The following is a 22,636-nucleotide window of genomic DNA, read 5'->3' as shown; positions in this document are numbered from 1 at the left end:
GAGCCAGCACCGCCATTCAATGTGATCATGGCTGATCATCCACAATCAGTACCCTGTTCCTGCCTTCTCCCCATACCCCCTGACTCCGCTATCTTTAAGAGCTCTAACTCTCTCTTGAATGCATTCAGAGAATTGGCCTCCACTGCCTTCTGAGGCAGAGAATTCCACAGATTCACAACTCTCTGGGTGAAAAAGTTTATCCTCATCTCCGTTCTAAATGGCCTACCCCTTATTCTTAAACTGTGGCTCCTTGTTCTGGACTCCCCCAACATTGGGAACATGTTTCCTGCCTCTAACGTGTCCAACCCCTTAATAATCTTATACGTTTCGATAAGATCCCCTCTCATCCTTCTAAATTCCAGTGTATACAAGCCTAGCCGCTCTAGTCTTTCAACATATGATAGTCCCGCCATTCCGGGAATTAACTTAGTAAACCTACGCTGCACGCCCTCAATAGCAAGAATATCCTTCCTCAAATTTGGAGACCAAAACTGCACACAGTACTCCAGGTGCGGTCTCACTAGGGCCCTGTACAACTGCACACAGTACTCCAGGTGCGGTCTCACTAGGGCCCTGTACAACTGCACAGTACTCCAGGTGCGGTCTCACTAGGGCCCTGTACAACTGCACACAGTACTCCAGGTGCGTTCTCACTAGGGCCCTGTACAACTGCACACAGTACTCCAGGTGCAGTCTCACTAGGGCCCTGTACAACTGCACACAGTACTCCAGGTGCAGTCTCACTAGGGCCCTGTACAACTGCACACAGTACTCCAGGTGCAGTCTCACTAGGGCCCTGTACAACTGCACACAGTACTCCAGGTGCGGTCTCACTAGGGCCCTGTACAACTGCACACAGTACTCCAGGTGTGGTCTCACTAGGGCCTTGTAAAGGTGATGCACTCTCTCCCAGAATACAAATGAAACAACTCCTGTACAAAACAGGAATAAAGCCAATCCAACAACAGAAACACAGACATAAGGAACTGCAGATGCTGGTTTGCAACAAAAAAGACAAAGTGCTGGATTAACTCAGCGGATCAGGCATCTCTTGCACGCTAGCACTATCCCACACACTGGGGACAAGTTACTTTATTTTACCGAAGCCATTTAACCTACAAACCTGTACATCTTTGGAGTGTGGGAGGAAACCGGAGCACCCGGAGAAAACCCACGGGGAGAATGTACAAACTCTGCACACTGGGCGGCACGGTGGCGCAGCGGTAGAGTTGCTGCCTTACAGCGAATGCAGCGCCGGAGACTCAGGTTCGATCCTGACTACGGGCGCCGTCTGTACGGAGTTTGTACGTTCTCCCCATGACCTGCGTGGGTCTTCTCCGAGATCTTCGGTTTCCTCCCACACTCCAAAGACGTGCAGGTTTGTAGGTTAATTGACTGGGTAAAATGTAAAAATGGTCCCTAGTGTGTGTAGGATAGTGTTAGTGTGCGGGGATCGCTGGGCGGCGCGGACCCGGTGGGCCGAAGGGCCTGTTTCCGCGCTGTATCTCTAAAAAAAAAATCAGTCACAGCGCCCTTTGTCAGGATCGAACCCGGGTCTTGTGCGCCGTAAGACAGCAACTCTACCGCTGCGCCACCGAGCCGCACATCCCCCATGTTCCCCAGAGATGCGACCTGACCCGCTGAGTTACTCCAGCGCTTTGTGTCTTTTCTTTTAAAAATACCAAAATCATGTTGACCGTGTCTGTTTTTAAAGCACAAGTCTTCAAACTCTTTTATACTTTGATGGTTTAAACATGGGGGGTGTGCGATGTGATTGCTCTTCATGGGAATATCACAGAAAATCACATTGTCCTCGATGTATCAGGAATATAACATATTTTTTACTTCAATTTTACATCAACTATTCTTTGTTCAAAGAAAACAGGTCACCACAGGGGCAAGAAGTGGTAGTTTATTGTGTGGTAAATTGTTTCCAATGTTTTGCAATAAATCTACACACCCAATTTATTGTAATAACACTCTCAGCCTCGAAAAAAAATCAATAAAATGAACAAGAACTTCAAAATGATGATGCAGTTTACAAGTAAACAATGTTCCGTGAGTTGGTAGATAAAGCTGAAAGAATCCAGAGGCTGGCACGGTGGCGCAGCGGTAGAGTTGCTGCCTCACAGCGCCAGAGACCCGGGTTCCATCCTGACTACGGGTGCTGCCTGTACGGAGTTTGCACCTTCTCCTTGTGATATGCGTTTCAAGGGAGTTCAAAAACAGGAGATAGCCACAAAAAGCTGGAGTTACTCAGCGGGTCAGACAGCGTCTGTGGAGAAGAGGAATAGGGGATGTTTCGAGTCACCTCAGAAGACCTAAGAAGACCAGGTCTGAAGAAGGGTCTCGACCCAAAACGTCACCTATTCCTTTTCTCCACTTGCATACGTACTGCCTGTATGGAGTTTTCACGTACTCCCTTTGATGGCGTGGGTTTCCTCCGGGTGCTCCGGTTTCCTCCTACATCCCAAAGACGTGCCTGTTTGTAGGTTAAATGGCTCCTATAAATTGCCGCTAGTGTACAGGGAGTGGATGATAAAGTGGGGTAACATAGAACAGTGCATCGGTAGAGTTGCTGCCTTACAACGTCAGAGACCCATGCTCAATTCTGACCACGGGTAGCTGTCTTTACCGAGTTTGTACGTTCTCCCTGTGATGGTGGGGGTTTTCTCCGGGTACTTCTCGAGCGCCTTGGGGTGAATGTGAAGCCGAGGTCCTCGTGTTCCTTGAGCGCCTGCCTCATTGCATAATCAAGGACAATGACAAAGAGAAAGAGTGGCAGCGTGTCTCCCTGTAACACCCCCACGAGGATTTCCAACACTTTGCTCTCGCCATCCGGGGTGACAACCGTGGCCATGGTGCCCAAGTGCATTATCCTCAATGGCTCTCAGGAGACGAGGAGCGATACCGTAAGCCTCCGCTTTCTTGAGAGATGCACCGTTTTCTTAGAACTGAGATGAGGAAAAACATTTTCAGTCAGAGAGTTGTGAATCTGTGGAATTCTCTGCCTCAGAAGGCAGTGGAGGCCAATTCTCTGAATGCATTCAAGAGAGAGCTAGATAGAGCTCTTAAGGATAGCGGAGTCAGGGGGTATGGGGAGAAGGCAGGAACGGGGTACTGATTGAGAATGATCAGCCATGATCACGGTGAACGGCGGTGCTGGCTCGAAGGGCCGAATGGCCTCCTCCTGCACCTATTGTCTATTGTCTAAGCCTTCAAAATCTTCATCATTGTGCAAAGGAAAACTCTTCAGCGGGTAGTCCATAGAGCTCAGAGGACCATCGGAACACAGCTACCAGCCTTGGAGGGCATCTACAACACACGATGCCTCAGAAAAGCCACCAGCATCCACAAAGACTCTTCACACCCCTGCAACAGTTTGTTCGAACTTCTACCATCGGGCAGACGATACAAGGCCTTCTACGCCCGCACCTCCAGACTCAGGAACAGCTTCATCCCCAGGACCATAGCTGCTATGAACCGGTCCTGCTGAGCCAGATGGTCACATCGCACAGCGAACCGGCACAGATCTACTTGCACTTTATTCTGTCTGAAAACTGTTACAATTTGTTTCGTTGGGTTGTTGTTGTTTAAATCAATTAAATTATTGCATCACATGGGAGGCGCATTCCCAATCTCGTTGTACCCCTCCCTGTACAATGACAATAAAGATATATTGTATCGATGAATCGAGTCAAAAGCCTTCTTGAAATCAATGAAGGTTAGGACAGCTGGCAGGTTGTTAAACTTCATCTCCTCAATAATTCTTCAGAGGGCAAGGATCTGTGTGACTGTGTTCCTCTTCTCTCTGAAGACTCCAAAGACGTACAGGTATGTAGGTTAATTGGCTGGGTAAATGTAAAAATTGTCCCTAGTGGGTGTAGGATAGTGTTAATGTACGGGGATCACTGGGCGGCACGGACTTGGTGGGCCGAAAAGGCCTGTTTCCGGCTGTATATATATGATATATATGATATAAGATGTTCTGATTGTAACGTAGCTTCGGGCTTGTATCTCTAAACTAAGTTTAATCTTTCATTCCAACACTATCCACCACATTCTGGCTTAATTTAGTTTAGATACAGCACAGAAACAGGCCCTTCGGCCCACCTATCCAGGCTGACCAGTGATCTCCGCACACTGCCACTATCCTATCCACACTCGGGACAATTTATAATATACAATTTTTATACCAAAGCCTACAAATCTGTACCTGTTTGGAGTATGGGAGGAAACCGGAGCACCCGGAGAAAACCCACGCAGGTCACGGGGGAGAACGTACAAACTCCGTACAGACAGCACCCGTGGTCAGGATCGAACCCGGGTCTTTAACGCTGTGAGACAGCAACTCTACCGATGCCTTTCTGAACACCACATTACAAAAAGGTAGACACAAACAGCTGGAGTAACTCAGTGGAACATGCAGCATCTCTGGAGAGAAGGAATGGATTAAAGATTAAATTTAATCAGGAGGACAGTCAGGCTAGTCGGAGAGCTCGGATGAACTAGTATGAGGTCGTCATCTCCTTTGATCTGTCCTTTTTACACCTTACCCTTCCATTGACGAACTGTACACTGCAAGGGCCAGGAAGCGAGCGAGCAAGATTATCTCTGACCCCTCTCACCTTGGCCACAAACTCTTCGAAGCACTTCCCTCTGGAAGACGACTCCAGACCATCAAAGCAGCCACAGCCAGACATTAAAACAGCTTTTTTCCCACGAGTGATAATTCTACTCAATAACCAAAGTCTGTAGTCTCTTTTTTGCTCTGGTTTATTTTCACCCACATGTTTTGACTGTAATAGTGTATCATTATAGTTTTGATGTGTTTATGCTTTATTCTTAATTGTTAACTGTATGTTTGTGCTGTCATTTGTGAGCGGAGCACCAAGGCACATTCCTTGTATATGCACATACTTGGCCAATAAATAAATAAATTAATCAATTAATTAATCAATTAATTAATTAATTGATTGATTGACTGATTAATTAATTAATTGCTATTGAGGGCGTGCAGCGTAGGTTTACTAGGTTAATTCCCGGAATGGCGGGACTGTCATATGTTGAAAGACTGGAGCGACTAGGCTTGTGTACACTGGAATTTAGAAGGATGAGAGGGGATCTTATCGAAACGTATAAAATTATTAAAGGGTTGGACACGTTAGAGGCAGGAAACATGTTCCCAATGTTGGGGGAGTCCAGAACCAGGGACCACAGTTTAAGAATAAGGGGTAGGCCATTTAGAACAGAGATGAGGAAAAACTTTTTTAGTCAGAGAGTTGTGAATCTGTGGAATTCTCTGCCTCAGAAGGCAGTGGAGGCCAATTCTCTGAATACATTCAAGAGAGAGCTAGATAGAGCTCTTAAGGATAGCGGAGTCAGGGGGTATGGGGAGAAGGCAGGAACTGGGTACTGATTGAGAATGATCAGCCATGATCACATTGAATGGCGGTGCTGGCTCGAAGGGCCGAATGGTCTTCTCCTGCACCTATTTTCTATTGTCTATTAATTAATTAATTCACATCTCTGTGTCTCTCTACCCTGACTCTAAGTCTGAAGAAGGGTCTCGACCCGAAACGTCACCCATTCCTCCTCTCCGGAGATGCTGCCTGTCCCGCTGAGTTACTCCAGCGTTTAGTGTCAACCTTCAATCTAAACCGGCATCTGCAGAGTTCCTTCCACCACATTACAAACGCGGGCACAAAGGAAATGGAGTGAGTTGACTTACTTCCCCTGAGCTCAAAGATCTCCGCAATGAGCATAAAACAAGGCTCGGCGAGTGAGTCCTTCTTGCAGTCAACCTCATCGCCGTAGTCTGACAGGTCACTGTCATCTTCCGTCTCCTCCTGAGTACAGCAACAGGAAAAACACAACAGATACACTTAGGACGTGCGAGGCTCACAGGGATGAGATAGCGCAGAGGCAGCCCGAGAGACTGAGTGCGAGGAGGGAGGGAAGCGTACAGTTTACAGTTCAGTTCATTGTCACGTGCACCAAGGTACAGTGAAAAGCTTTTGTTGCGTGCTAACACTGGCCTCCATCACAGTGAGGGGGTGTTTGGAGTCACTGTGATGGATGTTTGTGTTGGGGTTGTGTCTTGTGTTTTTTGTACTGCTGCCTAAGTAATTTCGTTCGGAACAAATGACAAATAAAGCTATTTTGAATTTTGGATTTTTTGGATTTTTGGATTGGGAAGACCAATACACGATTACAATCGAGCCGTCCACGGCGTAGAGATACATGATAAACGAACAACGTTTAGTGCAAGGTAAAGCCAGCATAGTCCAATCAAGGATAGTCCGAAGGTCTCCAATGAGGTAGATAGTAGTTCAGCTCTGCTCTCTGGTTGTGGTGGGATGGTTCAGTTGCCTGATAACAGCTGGGAAGAAACTGTCCCTGAATCTGGAGGTGTGCGTTTTCACACTTCTGTACCTTTTGCCCGATGGGAGAGGGGAGAAGAGGGAGTGGCCGGGGTGCGACTGGTCCTTGATTATGCTGCTGGCCTTGCCGAGGCAGCGTGAGGTGTAGATGGAGTCAATGGAAGGGAGGTTGGTTTGTGTGATGGTCTGGGCTGCGTCCACAATTCTCTGCAATTTCTTGCGGTCTTGGATGGAGTTGTTCCAGACCGTGCTGTGGTGCATCCCAGTCATTTATCTCATTGAACTCACATCCTCTCTATGTGGCAAAACTGGGATGACCCTGTCCTGGGCAACTACCTTTGTTATCAAGTGGAAGAGATAAAGATGCAGATCTTGGAGCAGGTGCAGCAACTAGTACCATTGCGATGAACGAGAACTGCACTTAGTCTCACAGTTGAGCGTAACATCAAATGTGTTTTAGTCTCTGTAGTGTGACTTAGAAACATAGGAAATAGGTGCAGGAGGAGGCCATTCGGCCCTTCGAGCCAGCACCACCATTCATTGTGATCATGGCTGACCATCCACAATCAGTAACCTGTGCCCAACTTCTCCACATCTTCTCCACATATCAATAGACAATAGACAATAGGTGCAGGAGGAGGCCATTCGGCCATTCGAGACAGCACCGCCATTCAATGTTATCATGGCTGATCATTCTCAATCAGTACCCCGTTCCTGCCTTCTCCCCATACCCCCTGACTCCGCTATCCTTAAGAGCTCTATCTAGCTCTCTCTTGAATGCATTCAGAGAATTGGCCTCCACTGCCTTCTGAGGCAGAGAATTCCACAGATTTACAACTCTCTGACTGAAAAAGTTTTTCCTCATCTCTGTTCTAAATGGCCTACCCCTTATTCTTAAACTGTGGCCCCTGGTTCTAGACTCCCCCAACATTGGGAACATGTTTCCTGCCTCTAACGTGTCCAACCTCTTAATAATCTTATATGTTTCGATAAGATCCAATCTCATCCTTCTAAATTCCAGTGTATTCAAGCCTAGTCGCTCCAGTCTTTCAACATACGACAGTCCCGCCATTCCGGGAATTAACCTAGTAAACCTACGCTGCACGCCCTCAATAGCAAGAATATCCTTCCTCAAATTTGGAGACCAAAACTGCACACAGTACTCCAGGTGCGGTCTCACCAGGGCCCGGTACAACTGCAGAAGGACCTCTTTGCTCCAATACTCAACTCCTCTTGTTATGAAGGCCAACATTCCATTGGCTTTCTTCACTGCCTGTTGTACCTGCATGCACTAGGACACCCAGATCTCGTTGTACGTCCCCTTTTCCTAACTTGACACCATTCAGATAATAATCTGCCTTCCTATTCTTACCACCAAAGTGAATAACCTCACACTTATCCACATTAAACTGCATTTGCCATGCATTCGCCCACCCAACCTGTCCAAGTCACCCTGCAACCTCATAGCATCTTCCTCACAGTTCACACTACCACCCAGCTTTGTATCATCTGCAAATTTGCTAATGGTACTTTTAATCCCTCCATCCAAGTCATTAATCTATATTGTAAATAGCTGCGGTCCCAGCACCGAGCCTTGTGGTACCCCACTAGTCACTGCCTGCCATTCTGAAGGGGACCCATTTATCCCCACTCTGCTTTCTGTCTGCCAACCAATTTTATAGACAATAGACAATAGGTGCAGGAGGAGGCCATTCGGCCCCTTCGAGCCTGCTCCGCCATTCAATGTGATCATGGCTGATCATTCTCAATCAGTACCCCGTTCCTGCCTTCTCCCCATACCCCCTGTCTCCGCTATCCTTAAGAGCTCTATCTAGCTTTTCTATCCATGTCAGTACCCTACCCCCAATACCATGCACTCTAATTTTGCCCACTAATCTCCTATGTGGGACCTTGTCGAAGGCTTTCTGAACGTCAAGGTACACTACATCCACCGGCTCTCCCCTGTCAATTTTCCTAGTTACATCCTGGTTATATCCCTTGATTCCACTAGCCCCCAGAGCTCTATCTAACTCTCTCTTAAATTCATCCAGCGAATTGGCCTCCACTGCCTTCTGTGGCAGAGAATTCCACAAATTCACAACTCTCTGGGTGAAAAAGTTCCTTCTCACCTCAGTTTTAAATGGCCTCCCCTTTATATTAAGACCGTGGCCCCTGGTTCTGGACTCCCCCAACGTTGGGAACATTTTTTCCTGCATGACTATAACCTTTTGCTTCAGAGGCGAGAATGCTGGACACAAAGTCATGACTGGGGCACAAAGTGCTGGAGCAACTCATCCGGTCAGGCAGCATCTCTGGAGAACATACATAGGTAATGTTGGTCTTGGATGGAGCCGTTCCCAAACCATGGTTAAACAGGACGGTTTAGTGCGAGTGAAATGCTTAAGGGACAGGTGAGAGAAACGCAAGTGTGGACCATGGGGTTTGCACTGCCGTTAGGGGTAGTGGTGAGTAGTAGCAGAAAGAATAAAGGTAGTCATACACAGAAACATAGAAATTAGGTTTAGGAGTAGGCCATTCGGCCCTTCGAGGCAGCACCGCCATTCAATGTTCGAGATGAGAACGTTTTTTTTCACACAGAGAGTGGTGAATCTGTGGAATTCTCTGCCACAGAAGGTAGTTGAGGCCAGTTCATTGGCTATATTTAAGAGGGAGTTAGATGTGGCCCTTGTGGCTAAAGGGATCAGGGGGTATGGAGAGAAGGCAAGTACGGGATACTGAGTTGGATGATCAGCCATGATCATATTGACAATAGACAATAGACAATAGACAATAGACAATAGGTGCAGGAGTAGGCCATTCAGCCCTTCGAGCCAGCACCGCCATTCAATGCGATCATGGCTGATCACTCTCAATCAGTACCCCGTTCCTGCCTTCTCCCCATACCCCCTCACTCCGCTATCCTTAATGGCGATGCAGGCTCGAAGGGCCGAATGGCCTACTCCTGCACCTATTTTCTATGTTTCTATGTTTCTATGTTTCTAATATGGTCATGGCTGATCATCCACAATCAGTACCCCGTTCCTGCTTTCTCCCAATATCCCTTGATTCTGTTCGCTCTAAGAGCTAAATGTAACTCTCTCTTGAATACATCCAGTGAATTGGCATCCACTGCCTTCTGTGACAGAATTCCACGATTCTACACATTTGCTGGCTTTACCTTGCACAAAACGTTATTCCCTTATCATGTATCTACACACTGTAAATGGATCGATTGTAATCATGGGTTGTCTTTCCCCTGACTGGATAGCGCGCAACAAAAAGCCTTTCACTGTACCTCGGTACACATGACAATAAACTAAACTGAATTGAACTGGGTTTAAGAAGGTGGCATTAGACGGGGTTTCTGAGGAGACTTAACAAAGAAATTATCAATCCTGTTCGAATATTTTCAAGTGGATATAAGTAATGGATCTTCATCAGTTACTAAGCTTAACCAGCAATTGTAAAGCCTGTTTCTTTAAAATAAATTTACATAAATGAAACCACGAGGTGTAGTTATGCAGAGTCTCATTGACATTCAAGAGTCAAAAAGTTAATCTGCAAGTCGAATTGGCAGTAAAGAAAGCAAACTCATTTATTTCAAGAGGGCTCTTTTTTCTAACTGGGGGGTGGGGGGAGGGGGGTTGTGGGTGGGGAGATAATACAGAACAATACAGGTATAATCGAATTTAAAATGTATAATCGAATTTATAATGTAGGTACCATCGCGTACTATGAGTTCATACATGTATTTGTTTTGTTAAAATTTAAATAAAATTTAAAAAAATTAGAAAAGGAGCTGGTCAGGCCGCATTTGGAATATTGTGAGCAATTTTGGGCACCGTATCTGAGGAAGGATGTGCTGGCTCTGGAGAGGGTCCAGAGGAGGTTTACAAGGATGATCCCAGGAATGAGTGGGTTAACCTATGATGAGCGTTTGTCGGCACTGGGCCTGGACTCGCTGGAGTTTAGAAGAATGAGGGGGGGGCCTCATTGAAACGTACAGAATAGTGAAAAGCCTGGATAGAGTGGATGTGGAGAGGATGTTTCCACTAGTGGGAGAGTCCAGGACTAGAGGTCACAGCCTCAGAATTAAAGGACGTTCTTTTAGGAAGGAGATTACGAGAGATTTCTTTGATCAGAGGGTGGTGAATCTGTGGAATTCATTGCCACAGAAGGCTGTGGTGGCCAAGTCAGTGGATATTTTTTAAGGCAGAGATTGATAGATTATTGATTAGTGCGGGTGTCAGAGGTTATGGGGAGAAGGCAGGAGAATGGGGTTAGGAGGGAGAGATAGATCAGCCATGATTGAATGGTGGAGTAGACTTGATGGCCCAAGTGGGCGGCACGGTGGCGCAGCGGTAGAGTTGCTGCCTTACAGTGAATGCAGCGCCGGAGACTCAGGTTCGATCCTGACTACGGGCGCCGTCTGTACGGAGTTTGTACGTTCTCCCCGTGACCTGCGTGGGTTTTCTCCGAGATCTTCGGTTTCCTCCCACATTCCAAAGACGTACAAGTATGTAGGTTAATTGGCTGGGCAAATGTAAAAATTGTCCCTAGTGGGTGTAGGATGGTGTTAATGTGTGGGGATCGCTGGGCGACGCGGACAGACCCGGTGGGCCGAAGGGCCTGTTTCCGCGCTGTATCTCTAAATCTAAAAAATCTAAAAATCTAAAAGGCCTAATTCTGCTCCTATCACATGACTTATGACCTTATATGTACCTCTTGATGAGAGAAGAAATCTCCAGGAAGCCTCTCAAGAAAGGATGACAATGAGAAGGCCGACTTCTTGCCTTGCACATCAACAACCTTCAGGTATTCTGGGGAAGGGCTGAGAAAGCCATAGAGCGCCTCACTCTGGCAGAGCTTCTCATCGCTCAGGAGTTTCTGTGAGGAGTAAAGGACATGTCAACACAAATACCAGAGCGCAATTGTTCAGTCTCAGGTTGGTTTTTAGTGTTGGGATACAGCGCGGAAACAGTCCCTTCAGCCCGCCGAGTCCGTGCCGACCAGCGATCACTACCCTACACACACTAGGGACAACTTACAATTTCTTTTGTACCCAAGCTAATTAACCTACAAACCTGAGATGGACACAAAATGCTGGAGTAACTCAGCGGGACAGGCAGCACCTCTGGATGGAAGGAGTGGATGTGGAGAGGATGTTTCCACTAGTGGGAGAGATAAGGACTAGAGGTCATAGCCTCAGAATTAAAGAATGTTCTTTTAGGAAGGAGATTACGAGAAATTGGGTGATGTGACAATATGTATATATTGTCATATCTGGAAAACAGCCATCGAACATCCAGAGGCGAATTTTAAAATGGGTGGTGAATCCAGAAACATAGAAACATAGAAAATAGGTGCAGGAAGAGGCCATTCGGCCCTTCGAGCCAGCACCGCCATTCATTGTGATCATGGCTGATCGTCCACAATCAATAACCCGTGCCTGCCTTCTCCCCATATCCCTAGATTCCACTAACCCCGAGAGCTCTATCTAACTCTCTCTTAAATCCATCCAGTGATTTGACCTCCACTGCCCTCTGTGGCAGAGTATTCCACATATTCACAACTCTCTGGGTGAAAACACCTGGAACAGCTCCTGTGCATCGGCGAGACCAAGCACACGCTTGGCGATCGTTTCGCTGAACACCTCCGCTCTGTCCGCCTAATTCTACCTGGTCTCCCGGTTGGTAAACACTTTAACTCCCCCTCCCATTCCCACACTGACCTTTCTGTCCTGGGTCTCCACCATTGTCACAGTGAGGCCAAACGCAAATTGGAGGAACAACACCTCATATTTCGCTTGGGCAGCTTACACCCCAGCGGTATGAACATTGACTTCTCTAACTTCAAGTAACCCTTGCTTTCCCTCTCTCTTGTGATATCATGAGAGGTAGAGTCATAGAGGGGAGATACATTTCCTCCCGGTGGATGCAACAAGGACTACAAACCATCATGGCTGCCAGCAAAAGACTACAAAACCCATAGTCTGCCTGCCCTGCTGACACTGATTGCTGCTGACACTGATTGCTGCTGACACTGATTGCTGCTGAAACTGATTGCTGCTGACATTGATTGCTGCTGACACTGATTGCTGCTGACACTGATTGCTGCTGACACTGATTGCTGCTGACACTGCTTGCTGCTGACATTGATTGCTGCTGACACTGATTGCTGCTGACACTGCTTGCTGCTGACATTGATTGCTGCTGACACTGATTGCTGCCCAGCTGAACCGGATGAGCTGATTGCCTCAGTGAGAGAGCTAAAAGGGAAGGGAAGCCGTGTATTTAAAAAGAGAGACAACGACTGGAGCAGACAGGGAGAGACAACGACTGGAGCAGACAGGGAGAGAGGGAGAGAGGGAGAGAGGGAGAGAGGGAGAGAGGGAGAGAGGGAGAGAGGGAGAGACAACGACTGGAGCAGACAGGGAGAGAGGGAGAGAGGGAGAGAGGGAGAGACAACGACTGGAGCAGACAGGGAGAGAAGCAGTGTTTGAGTTATATTTTGTAAGAAGGCAGCAAGCTACAGTTTTGATTTAACTACCTGTTTTTGGTTTTGTGTACCTGTCTGCAAACAATTAAGTTTACCTGTTTTTGGAAAAGACTAAATATATGGAATTTAAGTTTGAAGACAAGAACGTTTGTGTCTTCATTTCCGGCACCCACACCTGCCAACCTTCAAGAGAAAAGCTCCCGACCTCTCAAGACATCACACTCTCCGTCCCACCCCCATCCTAGTTCTCTGACTAGTTCCACTGTCCTCCTGATTAAATTTTACTGATTGTCTGCCTCGTTGTCACCTTCCCCTCATCTAACAATGCACCATTCTACATTTACATGATCTACGTCCCCTTTGATCTGTGTTTTCACACCTTACCCTTCCATATCTCTATATCTCCCTCTCCCCTGACTGTCTGAAGAAGGCTCTCGACTTGAAACCTCACCCTTTTCTCCAGAGATGCTGCCTGACTCGCTGAGTTATTCCAGCCCTTCAGCCGACCGAGTCCGTGCTGACCAACGATCACCCTTTGCACTGTCATTATCCCGCCCACTAGGGACAATTTACAAATCTTTGTGCCAACGCTGATCAACCTATAAACATGTACGTCTTTGGAGTGCGAGAGGAACCGGAGAAAACTCACCTAGGTCACGGGGAGAACGTACAAACTCCATACAGACAGCACCTGTAGTCAGGATCGAACCCGGGTCTCTGGCGCTGTGAGGCAGCAACTCTACCGCTGCGCCACCGTGCCGTCCACTCCATCCTAAGGATGCTGTCTGCACGGAGTTTGTACGTTCTCCCTGTGACCGCGTGGGTTTTCACAGGGCGCTCTGGTTTTCTCCCTTGTGTATATATATATGTATATATTGTCATATCTGGGAAACAGCCATCGAACATCCAGAGGCAGGCGGATTTTAAAATGGGTGGTGAATCCAGAAACATAGAAAATATGTGCAGGAGGAGGCCATTCGGCCCTTCTAGCCAGCACCGCCATTCATTGTGATCTTGGCTGATCGTCCACAATCAATAACACGTGCCTGCCTTCTCCCCATATCCCTTGATTCCACTAGCCCCGAGAGCTCTATCTAACTCTCTCTTAAATCCATCCAGTGATTTGGCCTCCGCTGCCCTCTGTGGCAGAGAATTCCACAAATTCACAACTCACTGCGCGAAAAAGTTTCTCTCACCTCAGTTTTAAATGGCCTCCCCTTTATTCTAAGACTGTGGCCCCTGGTTCTGGTCTCCCCCAACATTGGGGACATTTTTCCGGCATCTAGCTAGTCCAGTCCTTTTATAATTTTATATGTTTCTATAAGATCAATGACTTGGATGAAGGGATTAAAAGTACCATTAGCAAATTTGCAGATGATACAAAGCTGGGTGGCAGTGTGAACTGTGAGGAAGATGCTATGAGGTTGCAGGGTGACTTGGACAGGTTGTGTGAGTGGGCGGATGCATGGCAGATGCAGTTTAATGTAGATAAGTGTGAGGTTATCCACTTTGGTGGTAAGAATAGGAAGGCAGATTATTATCTGAATGGTGTCAAGTTAGGAAAAGGGGACGTACAACGTGATCTGGGTGTCCTAGTGCATCAGTCACTGAAAGGAAGCATGCAGGTACAGCAGTCAGTGAAGAAAGCTAATGGAATGTTGGCCTTCATAACAAGAGGAGTTGAGTATAGGAGCAAAGAGGTCCTTCTGCAGTTGTACAGGGCCCTAGTGAGACCGCACCTGGAGTACTGTGTGCAGTTTTGGTCTCCAAATTTGAGGAAGGATATTCTTGCTATTGAGGGCGTGCAGCGTAGGTTCACTAGGTTAATTCCCGGAATGGCGGGACTGCCATATGTTGAAAGACTGGAGCGACTAGGCTTGTATACACTGGAATTTAGAAGGATGAGAGGGGATCTTATCGAAACATATAAGATTATTAAGGGGTTGGACACATTAGAGGCAGGAAACATGTTCCCAATGTTGGGGGAGTCCAGAACCAGGGGCCACAGTTTAAGAATAAGGGGTAGGCCATTTAGAACAGAGATGAGGAAAAACTTTTTCAGTCAGAGAGTTGTGAATCTGTGGAATTCTTTGCCTCAGAGGGCAGTGGAGGCCAATTCTCTGAATACATTCAAGAGAGAGCTAGATAGAGCTCTTAAGGATAGCGGAGTCAGGGGGTATGGGGAGAGGGCAGGAACGGGGTACTGATTGAGAATGATCAGCCATGATCACATTGAATGGCGGTGCTGGCTCGAAGGACCGAATGGCCTACTCCTGCACCTATTGTCTATTGTCTATAAGATCCCCTCTCATCCTTCTAAACTTCAGAAATCAAAAACTTTCCCCAGTCATGAAGAAACAATAAACGCTAATGTTCTAATCCACAGTGACTCATTTTCACAGAAGGCAGCTACGCAAAGTTCTTTGATGTCAGTGCTTTTAAATGCAGGGAGAGATGAAAGGCTGGTTTTTCCATAGCAACTGACGTCTTATTAAAACGTTGCTTGCAAGATCAACGGAAAACACAGCTTTGACTTTCTTTGTTGATCCCTGACCTTCTCTTAATTCGGAAGTACAACCTGATTAGGATGCGTAGCTAGGCTAATAATATTCAGCTCATGCCAATAATCACGATCTGAAGGCATGATACAACGGTGGGAATCTTGTTAAATCATCGGCAGGAGAAGTAATGTGCAGGGACAAACTGCAGATGCTGGTTTACACTGAAGATAGACACAAAATGCTGGAGTAACTCAGCGGGTCAGGCAACATCGCCAGAGAGAAGGAATGGGTGACGTTTTGGGTCGAGACCCTTCTTCAGACTGAGAGTCAGGGGAGTGGGAAACTCAATGTTATAGACAATAGACATAGAAACATAGAAAATAGGTGCAGGAGTAGGCCATTCGGCCCTTCGAGCCTGCACCACCATTCAATATGATCATGGCTGATCATCCAACTCAGTATCCTGTACCTGCCTTCTCTCCATACTACCTGATCCCTTTAGCCACAAGGGCCACATTTAACTCCCTCTTAAATATAGCCAATGAACTGGCCTCAACTACCTTCTGTGGCAGAGAATTCCACTTCTGTGGCAGAGAATAACCAATAGACAATAGACAATAGATGCAGGAGTAGGCCATTCGGCCCTTCGAGCCAGCACCACCACTCAATGTGATCATGGCCGATCATTCTCAATCAGTACCCCGTTCCTGCCTTCTCCCCATACCCCCTGACTCCGCTATCCTTAAGAGTTCTATCTAGCTCTCTCTTGAATGCATTCAGAGAATTGGCCTCCACTGCCTTCTGAGGCAGAGAATTCCACAGATTTACAACTCTCTGACTGAAAAAGTTTTTCCTCATCTCCGTTCTAAATGGCCTACCCCTTATTCTTAAACTGTGGCCCCTGGTTCTGGAGGGGAACAATGTTGCCCCAAAGGGAACAAAACAAACTCAATGTTCAGCAAACAAAATCAATCGCTACAAAGAATAGGAAAGAAATATTGCAAGGGCTTTACTGGTGATTAAAAATGTGCATCTGGTTAACTTTCTAACTAAGGGACAATTGCAGTAGCATTAGTAAACCATCAGACTACAACGACCTTTCATTAATGGGATTGCGTTTAATACCACTGCAAACATCCAGGTTACAATCCTAGAATTCTCTTTCCTTTGGAAAAAAGCAACAGGAAAACATGTCTGTGAAAAAAAATGTCAAAGATACCTATGCAATTGACGGGCACGGTGGCGCAGCGGTAGAGTTGCTGCCTCACAGCGCCAGAGACCTGGGTTCCATCCTGACTACGGGTGCTGTCTGTACGGACCAGTGACCAGCGTGGGTTTTCACCGGGACCTCTGTTTCCTTTTATCCCTAGTGTGTTTCAAATTGTCCCTGGTGTGTGTAGGATAGTATTAATGTGCAAGGGGTCGCTGGTCGGCGCGGACTTGGTGGGCCGAAGGGCCTGTTTCCGCGCAGCGTCTCTAAACTAATTATTTCGAAGGCAAGAGAAACACTTCACTGGCAGGGTAGATAATTGATTAAAGACATCCGCTTTTCCCACTGCTAGAAAAATAACACATTCCGACTACTGACCTATTCCAGTCTCATTTGAAACCATGCGGTGAAAGGGGTTATTCATGTTCATAAGTGATAGGAGCAGAATTAGGCCATTCGGCCCATCAAGTCTACTCCGCCATTCAATCATGGCTGATCCAACATTCTCTCTGAACCCCATTCTCTTGCCTCCTCCCCATAACCCCTGACACCCGTACTAATCAAGAATCTATCTGTCTCTGCCTTAAAAGTATCCATTTTAGATTGTTTTAAATTTTTAGATTTAGAGATACAGCGCAGAAACAGGCCCTTCGGCCCACCGGGTCCGCGCCGCCCAGCGATCCCCGCACATTAACAGTATCCTACACCCACTAGGGACAATTTAAAAAAAAAAACATTTGCCCAGCCAATTAACCTACAAACCTGTATGTCTTTGGAGTGTGGGAGGAAACCGAAGATCACGGAGAAAACCCACGCAGGTCACGGGGAGAACGTACAAACTCCGTACAGTACAGCACCCGTAGTCGGGATCGAACCTGAGTCTCCGGCGCTGCATTCGCTGTAAGGCAGCAACTCTACCGCTGCGCCACCGTTTTGGCCTCGACAACCTTCTGTAGCAATGAATTGCACTGATGCACCCATCCTCTGACTAAAGAAATTCCTCCTCATCTCCTTCCTAAAGGAACGTCCTTTAATTCTGAGGATGTGACCTCTGGTCGTCTACAATCGCACCAGTGGAAACATCCTCGCCACATCCACTCCATCCAGGGCGGCACGGTAGCGCAGCGGTAGAGTTGCTGCTTTACAGCGAATGCAGCGCCGGAGACTCAGGTTCGATCCTGACTACGGGTGCTGCACTGTAAGGAGTTTGTACGTTCTCCCCGTGACCTGCGTGGGTTTACTCCGAGATCTTCGGTTTCCTCCCACACTCCAAAGACGTACAGGTATGTAGGTTAATTGGCTGGGTAAAATGTAAAAAATTGTCCCTAGTGGGTGTAGGATAGTGTTAATGTACGGGGATCACTGGGCGGCACGGACTTGGAGGGCTGAAAAGGCCTGTTTCCGGCTGTATATATATGATATGATATCCAGGCCACTGTAAGATCACTCCTACTTTGTGTAATAATAATAATAATAATAATATTCATTTATTGTCATTGCAACGAGTACAACGAAATTAAAAAATAGCCAATCCTGACGGTGCGTACAAACATATATGCAATAAATGCAAAAACAAATAAATACATAAATACAATTAAATACAATTATATGACCGATTTTTTAACGGTGTTGCCTAGTGCAAGGTAGTGTTCAGTTCTCGTATGGCCCTGGGGTAAAAACTGTTCTTAAGTCTGTTTGTTCGGGATTTGATCGACCTGAAACGTCGACCAGAGGGCAGATGAACAAACAGACGGTGGCCGGGGTGGGATGGATCTTTTATTATTTTGCCTGCTCTACTGAGGCAGCGTAGGCTGAACAGGTGCTCCAGGGAGGGCAGTGAGCAGCCGATGATTTTCTGGGCCGTCGTGATGACCCTCTGAAGGGCCTTCCTGTCCTTTTCTGAGCAGCTGGCATACCATGTTGTTATACAGTATGCCAGCACACTCTCGATGGAGCAGCGATAGAAGGACAACATGAGCTTCTCCTGCAGGTTGGTTTTCCTGAGGATCCTCAGGAAGTGGAGTCTCTGCTGTGCCTTCTTTACTGTGGTGATGGTGTTGGTAGACCAGGTGAGATCCTCTGCGATGTGCGTACCCAGGAACCTGAAAGCTGGTACCCTTTCCACACAGACCCCATTGATGTAGAGTGGGTCGTAATCTCCACTGGTTTTTCTAAAGTCAATTATAAGTTCCTTTGTTTTGGAGGAGTTCAGGACCAGATTGTTCACTGAACACCATGCTGCCAGCCTTTGGATTTCATCCCTATAGGCTGTCTCATCTCCTTCTGAGATGAGTCCAACCACAGTCGTGTCATCCGCGAACTTGATGATGGTGTTGGTGGGATGGGTGGGGGCGCAGTCGTGAGTGTAGAGGGAGTAAAGGATGGGGCTCAACACACAGCCCTGTGGTGAGCCGGTGCTCAGTGTAATGGTGGAGGAGAGGTGAGGGCCTATTTTGACTGTCTGGGGGCGGTTGGTCAGGAAGTCCTTGATCCATTGGCAGATGGTTTGGGAAAATCCAAGGTCGGAAAGTTTGGTGACCAGTCTGCTCGGGATGACCGTGTTAAAGGCAGAGCTGAAGTCGAGGAAGAGCATCCTCACATAGCTCCCCTGGTGTTCAAGGTGGGTCAGTGCAGTGTGAAGAGCAGTGTCGATGGCATCCCCTGTAGACCTATTTGCTCTGTAGGCAAACTGGTGTGGGTCGAAGGTGGGTGGGAGGCTGGCTTTGATGTGCTGCAGGACCAGTCTCTCGAAGCACTTTGTGATGACCGGTGTGAGTGCTACCGGACGGTAGTCGTTAAGACCGCTGATGACAGACTTTTTCGGCAGTGGGATGATTATGGCGGACTTCAGGCAGGGAGGGATGGTGGATTTTAAAAGGGACAGGTTGAAGATTTTTGTGAAGACCTCAGATAATTGGTCTGCACATTCCCTCAGCACTCTGCCCGTCACACCATCGGGGCCTGCAGCTTTCCTGGGATTCACTGCTCTGAGCACGCGCTTAACATCATACTCCTGCACAGTGAAGGTGTTGCTGTCAGGTGCTGGAGAGGGTGTAATGTCTGCCACTGTAGCTTTCACCTCGAAACGAGCAAAGAAACAGTTAAGTTCCTCAGCCAGCGAGGCGTCGCCGTCGGCAGTCGTGCGGTTGCTGGTCTTGTAGTTGGTGATGTGCTGGATGCCTTGCCATACCCGCCGTGGGTCATTGTTGGAAAAGTGGTCCTCAATCTTCCTCTTGTAGGACGCTTTGGCATCCTTGATGCCTCTCTTCAGGTTGGTTCTAGCAGCACTGTATAGAGCTCTATCACTAGACCTGAAGGCGGTGTTACGGTCCTTGAGGAGAGACCTAACATCCTTTGTCATCCACGGTTTTTGATTGGGGTACAACCGGATGCGTTTGTCGACGGTGACATTGTCAACACAGTTTTGGATGTAGCAAAGTACAGTTGATGTGTACTCCTCCAAAGACTCTGTGCATTCACTCTTCCTATTCCCCTCAAAGAAACATAGAAATATAGACTGGAAATATAGACGTAGAAATATACACTGGAAATATAGACGTAGAAATATAGACTGATAAACCCAGCACTATTTTAATCTCGCAACTGGCTCACTGGATATCTCCAACTTAGAGTCATAGAGTCGTACATCATAGAAACAGGCCCTTCGGCCCAACTTGCGCATGCCGACCAACATATCCCAGCTAAACTAATCCCACCTGCCCGCGTTCGGCCCATATCCCTCCAAACCTGTCCTATCTATGTACCTGTCTAACTGTTTCTTAAATGTTGCGATAGTCCCTGCCTCAACTACCTCCTCTGGCAGCTTGTTCCTTACACCCACCACCCTCTGTGTGAAAAAGTAGGGAAGGTAGGGGAGTGGGGGAGGAGAGGGTGCTGCACCAATGCAGGAGAGGTTTGGGCCCAACGGGTCCACTTGGTCTAATAATTTTATACAAACGGATCACCCAGTTTCGATTTGTCACTATCAAACTAACATAGAAACATTAAAAAATAGATGCAGGAGTAGGCCATTCGGCCCATCGAGCCAGCACCGCCATTCAATATGATCACGGCGGATCATCTAAAATCAGGACCCCATTCCTGTTTTTTCCCTATATCCCTTGATTCCGTTCACCCTAAGAGCTACATCTAACTCTCTCTTGAAAACATCCAGTGATAGAAACATAGGAAAATAGACTGGAGCTATAGTTATTTTTTTGATAGTCTTACCTGTAAAAAAATATTCAGCTGAGTTTTCGACTTGTCTAAGAACTTCTGATCAATGGACTTAAAAGGCAGTTTACTGATAGATGGTAGCTGTGCCTTCTTTAACATCGGAAAACACTGTAAAATATAAAATCAAATGTTCGCTGCATTAGTAAGGCAGTGCTGATGATTTTAAAACCACATCAATCAATTTGTTCCTCAGAGCACAATAGACAATAGACAATAGGTGCAGGAGGAGGCCATTCGGCCCTTCAGCCAGCACCGCCATTCAATGTGATCATGGCTGATCATTCTCAATCAGTACCCCGTTCCTGCCTTCTCCCCATACCCCCTGACTCCGCTATCCTTAAGAGCTCTATCTAGCTCTCTCTTGAATGCATTCAGAGAATTGGCCTCCACTGCCTTCTGAGGCAGAGAATTCCACTCCCATTACTCCCATTGCACATTACACGGTTGAGTTATCTTGATCTCTGCAGTGAACTGAAGCCTGTACAGTGGTGGTAAATAGACTGTTCAATGTTATGACCAGAACATTCAGTGATAACAGTTTGCCTCCTTTCGAACTCCTTGCTCTTTTAGTCAAAGATTACACTTCAAGTTGGTTCATCCACAATTCCCTGATGTTTCTTGCTGTCTTGGATGGAGCTGTTCCTAAACCAAGAGGGGGAAACATATGAATCATTCAGCTCAGAGAAAATAGTGGTTTGAGAAACGAAAGAATCAGCAGAGTTGAGTTTGAAAGGAAATCCAGAGGAGGCCGGGGAAGTTCAGCATGTCTCCAGTGACTCGTGCAAACGGCACCATGGAGAGAGAGAGAGCACAGTGTTGGGTTGCATCACAGCTTGGTTTGGGAACAGCTCTGCCCAAGACAGCAAGAAATTGCAGAGAGTTGTGGCCCAGTCCATCACACAGACCAGACCAGACTTCCCACCATCGATTCCATTCCAGGGCTGTCACGGTGCCGCAGCGGCAGAGTTGCTGCCTTACAGCGAATGCAGCGCCGGAGACCCGGGTTCGATCCCAACTGCGGGTGCTGTCTGTATGGAGTTTCTACGATCTCCCCATAACCTAGGAGCAAAGAGGTACTTCTGCAGTTGTACAGGGCCCTAGTGAGACTGCACCTGGAGTAATGTGTGCAGTTTTGGTCTCCAAATCTGAGGAAGGATATTCTTGCTATTGAGGGCGTGCAGCGTAGGTTTACTAGGTTAATTCCAGGAATGGCGGGACTGTTATATGTTGAAAGACTGGAGCGACTAGGCTTGTATACACTGGAATTTAGAAGGATGAGAGGGGATCTTATCGAAACGTATAAGATTATTAAGGGGTTGGACACGTTAGAGGCAGGAAACATGTTCCCAATGTTGGGGGAGTCCAGAACCAGGGGCCGCAGTTTAAGAATAAGGGGTAGTCCATTTAGAACGGAGATGAGGAAAAACCTTTTCCGTCAGAGAGTTGTAAATCTGTGGAATTCTCTGCCTCAGAACGCAGTGGAGGCCAATTCAGTTTCAGTGCCCGGTGCGGCTCGGCCGCGGGACGTTTCAATGCCCGGTGCGGCTTGGCCGCTGGACTTAACATCGCCCGGTGTGGCCGCGGGACGTTTCAGTGCCCGGTGCGGCTTGGCCGCTGGACTTAACATCGTCAGCGCTGTTCGGCCGCGGGACGTTTCAGTGCCCGGTGCGGCTCGGCCGTTGGACTTAACATCGCCCGGTGTGGCCGCGGGACGTTTCGGTGCCCGGGGCGGCTCGGCCGGGGGGCCTTCCATCCCCTTGCGGGGGCTGTGCGTGTCGTTTGCCTCGGTAGGGGTCGAGCTGCCTGTC

General features: G+C 47.5%; 1 protein-coding gene across 2 annotated transcripts in view; it reads right to left on the bottom strand.

The window, feature by feature from the left end:
* Positions 1-22,636, bottom strand: part of snx25 (sorting nexin 25) — a 204,173-nt gene that overhangs the window by 13,982 nt on the left and 167,555 nt on the right. For both annotated transcript variants that reach the window (XM_078396686.1, XM_078396687.1), the window contains exons 15-17: positions 20,823-20,936; positions 11,106-11,270; positions 5,732-5,849 (exon numbers count right to left, since the gene is read on the bottom strand). In XM_078396686.1, coding sequence (XP_078252812.1) covers positions 5,732-5,849; positions 11,106-11,270; positions 20,823-20,936 — 397 coding nt within the window. The remainder of the gene's footprint in view (positions 1-5,731; positions 5,850-11,105; positions 11,271-20,822; positions 20,937-22,636) is intronic.

This window comes from Rhinoraja longicauda, chromosome 3 (genome assembly GCF_053455715.1).
Source record: "Rhinoraja longicauda isolate Sanriku21f chromosome 3, sRhiLon1.1, whole genome shotgun sequence".
Taxonomy (NCBI): Eukaryota; Metazoa; Chordata; class Chondrichthyes; order Rajiformes; family Arhynchobatidae; genus Rhinoraja; species Rhinoraja longicauda.
The sequence above is the reverse complement of the archived record's forward strand: the minus strand, read 5'-3'. Positions and strand labels throughout refer to the sequence as shown.